General features: G+C 34.6%; 1 protein-coding gene across 1 annotated transcript; it reads left to right on the forward strand.

The window, feature by feature from the left end:
* Positions 1 to 552: 552 nt before the first annotated feature.
* On the forward strand, positions 553 to 4,010 carry LOC141598303 (uncharacterized). Its single transcript, XM_074418108.1, has 3 exons — positions 553 to 755; positions 2,829 to 3,752; positions 3,854 to 4,010. Exons 2-3 carry the CDS (start codon positions 2,843 to 2,845, stop codon positions 3,886 to 3,888), a joined length of 945 nt encoding a protein of 314 aa, XP_074274209.1. The 5' UTR covers positions 553 to 755; positions 2,829 to 2,842; the 3' UTR covers positions 3,889 to 4,010.
* Positions 4,011 to 4,238: the final 228 nt, after the last annotated feature.

Consider the following 4,238-nt stretch of genomic DNA (forward strand, 5'->3'; position numbering starts at 1 on the left):
TAAATAATAAGTTTTAGGAAACGGGCTTTAGTTAATTAACTGTTAATTTACTAAAATTGTACTAATTGATTAATGTGATTAATATTAGTACGTAAATAATATGTGTAGTGGTACGCGTATATTTACGGAGTGAATTGGACGAATTTATTATGGAAGCATTTAAACATGATACGATGTTTAAAATGAAAATTACACGGATTTGTGCGACAAATATAAAAACCAACATGGACCCGTATATGGTCATGTGGACCGTGTAAAATAAGTGTAATGGATGATTACTCACATAATCATTTTACCTTATTTTGTATACTACCATAATATATGTCTTATACTACATTTTGCATGTGATGTAAGATAAAAATATAAAACAAAATTGTCCACTAAAGACTCCTTCCACCCGCCACTTCCTTTCCCCCTTACACACTCCATATATTTGTTCACTTGTTCACACTACCTCTCTTACACAATTCATTATATACTTTGCATGTGAACAAAACTTCATCCATCTCTCTACAAATTCTCTAGTATACATTATTACTAAGAAAAGTTAGTAATATTACTAGTATTATTTTCAAGGGTACATATTAATAAGTTACTAGTTCTTACTTATTAATATTATTTGGGTTGTTCTTGGGTGCTACTTGGAGGAGACTTTCTAATTGAAGGTTATACAAGGAGGATCATCCACATATATTTAGCTCAAGAACAAATTAGTAAGGAGAACTAATTTGTGCCCATTTTACCTTATATTCAATGTAAGGAAATTGTTTTTCCTTATACTTTGTTTTTATGCTTTCATATTAACATGCATGTTACATAGATCACATAAACATCAATTTATGAGATAAATTAATTTTATTAGAGAGTCTAATATGGATCTATGATCCTTCAAGTGGTATCAGAGCATAGGCTTGTAATTTGCATGTTGATTTTAAGCATTTTTATGAATTATGAGATAATTAGTAAAAACTCAAAAATTGTGTTAGAAGAGGTTTTGGCACGAAATTTTTGGGACATGCATACCTACTGATCTCAAAAGGTTTGTGGAATTTTTTGGTGATTTGTCAAGTAATTTTGCTAATTTTAATGATTTTTGGTAGAAAACCGAGTCAAAATGTCGCATTTTAGTGAAAAATTGACTAAAATTAGTTAAATGTTGATTCGGTGCATGGCCTTTTTATGGTATTTCATGCATGTTTTCTACTGATTGTATGCAAAAGGTTGAAGGTTGGTTCGAATTTTTTGCATGTTTATTGATTTTTGAGTAAAAAGTCGATAAAAGTCCAATTAATTAATCATTATTTCGAAATTTTTGATTCTGCCCATGATAAATTTATGTACATTTAAGAATATTATTTAAATGTCAAAAGTGATTTTGCATGTGTGTTTTCACTTTGTTTTGATGATTTATTGGTTTTAGTGGTTAAAAACCGATAAATATCGATCTTTTTCTTCACAAAATTTATCCGAAATTTTTGGGCATCTTTTATGACTTTTTGGTGTTCTTGGGAGTGTTCCAGAATACTAAAAATTTTTGTTTCAATTGTTTGGGTAATTTTTCAATTATTTTGGATTTTTACTTAAATATTATGATTTTTCGAATTTAATTAGCAAATTATCACCAAACCAAACTAATAATTTGTCATAAAATTAGTGAGGACTAATTTTGAGGTTCAAAACAGTTTGGACTATTAGTTTGGACTTAAATGAGATTTAAGAGTTAATTATTGATTTTTACATGTTAAAAATCGATTAAATCCACAAAACCGAGATGGATACCAATGAAGATAGGTAGGGCGATTTTGGCATCATATTTACAGCATTTTAAGCATATTTATTTAAGTTGAATGAATGATTGTCATTTATTTAAAGTATTTATCTTTTGTACCTAGTATGGCCTAGTTAATTTTTAATCGTTATTACCCGAAATGAATGGGAATATCGATTTGTTTGTAATTAAATACGATCTCGTATCGTCGGTTTGTAATTAATTAATAGTTTTATTCATTTTATTAATTAATGTATAATAGGAATAGCTATGTAATTCATTTGTAATAGTTATTTTACCTGGCGTTTCCAAAAGACGGATTACAACGAGATTTTAGTCTATTTTTGGAAGGTGTTCCAAATCCCACAAGGAAGAGCCACTTAAGGAATGAAGAGGCAAGGGACCAAGGAGTTGGTTTCCGAAGTGTAATAGACTAGTTGTTTATTAACTAGGAGGCCATACTAGGATTTAATCATATGCTTACATGTTTGCTTGTTTTATTTTCGCGCATGCCAAAATCGCCATTCACATGCATTTTATTTTTCGCGGTTGTCAATTCACGTCATTTACATTCACTGAATTAATTCACTTATAAGGAATTTATGACTAAATTGACAAGATCTCTCACTTAACTAAAATTGAGATTAGCCTTACCAATTAGTAACACCTATGAATCTCTTGTTCATTAGAGCCACGCTCGCCCAAGCGGGTGTTCTCTTTTTACCTTGGGTAAGTAGGGTGGTAAGCGGTTATCACACGCCAAAATTGGTTGGACTCAACGGGATATAAGACGGTCTTGTGTTCCGGGGCTAGTAGATAAATTTGAGGAAATTTGTCGACCAAGAGTTCTAGAGGTAGAATTAGTCAACGTGACTTACCGAATTTACGCAATTATGGGATGTTTCGCCCAAGCGATGCTCATTTTTGTTTAATATTTGGGTCTTGGAATCATTTATATAATTTAGTGGGAGGTCATTATATAAATGCTAAAACTTGCTAAACATGTTTTTACAAGTAATTTTTTAAAACAATGAATGTTAATTTTCCCTTTTTGTTGTAGCATTTTAATTCGCAATGGCAACTTCATCAACTCCATCGACTACTTCACTAGGCAAAGATTCATGGCTAAGGTCCGTAATGGACAAATGTATTTTAAAAGATGACGGTAGTAACTTTCTTGAATGGGAATCCAACATCAAAAGTGCCGCGTTGTCCGACAATGTGCTCACTTACTTGACCGATGCTCCTCCTATTGAGCCCGGTGCAAGAGCTTCATCGGCGGTGCGGACCGCCCATGATGACTATGTGAGGATGTTGAATGATATCAAGAATGTGTTGATATGGTCAATATCGCCAAACCTCAAGCTATCATGCATTTCTTTAAATGCTTACGAGATATTCACTCGTATGATCACTATGTTTTCACAAACACCTAAAGTCCGTCAATACGATGCGGCGGCACGCTTCTTTGAAGCTAAGCTTGAGAGGGGCCAAAAGGTTGGTCCCCATGTCCTTAAAATGGTCGAATATGTTGACATCCTAGAGCGTCTAGGGTGTAAGATTCCTAAAACTCTTGTGGTGGATCGTATCCTTCACTCACTCCCCACCAAGTTTGCCCACTTTAGGGTAAACTACAACATGAATGGTATGGATAAGAGTTACCATGAAATTCATGCACTCCTCACCCAAGCGGAGAGGGATATGGAGGCTAGTGGGAGTGAAAAGGGAGATGTTTTAACCATGAAGTTAAAGAACATGTCTCTTGGAGTCAAGAAAGGAAAAGGGAAAGAAAAGTCCCAATTCAAGAAATCGTCAAAGAAAATTGACAAGGGAAAGGGGAAGGCCGTTGTGAATGGCAATCCCAAGGCAAAAAGTGTCAAGCTCTCCGAGGCCGAATGTTTCCATTGTAATGGGAAGGGGCATTATAGGAGGAGTTGTCCCAAATACTTGGAGGATCTCAAGGAAGGGCGTGTGACGCCTATTGGTATGATTTCCTCTCTCTATGTGATAGACGTTAATTATGCTTGTGCTTCCACTTGGGTACTTGATACCGGATGTGGCTCTCACCTTTGTAACCATTTGCAGGGTATAAGGGACGTGCAAGCACTAGCAAAAGGTGATGTGGATCTCCGCATGGGCAATGGAGCTAGAGTAGCCGCCGTTGCCGTAGGGACCTATGTGCTCACTTTAGCTAGTGGTTTAGAGTTGTATTTAAATAAGTGTTATTTTGTACCAACTTTAACTAAGAACATCATCTCCATTTCCGCGTTAGACGCGGAAGGCTTTTGTTTTATGATTAAGGACAAGTGTTGTACTTTTTCTTTAAATGATGTGGTTTATGGCAAGGCCATTTCAATTGGAGGCATTTATGTTTTAAATGATGTTAATGACGTTTATCATATGGAAACTAAAAAGCTCAAAAAGGGTGATCCAAACGAATCCTACCTTTGGCATTGTCGTTTAGGCCACA

This window comes from Silene latifolia, chromosome 9 (genome assembly GCF_048544455.1).
Source record: "Silene latifolia isolate original U9 population chromosome 9, ASM4854445v1, whole genome shotgun sequence".
Taxonomy (NCBI): domain Eukaryota; kingdom Viridiplantae; phylum Streptophyta; class Magnoliopsida; order Caryophyllales; family Caryophyllaceae; genus Silene; species Silene latifolia.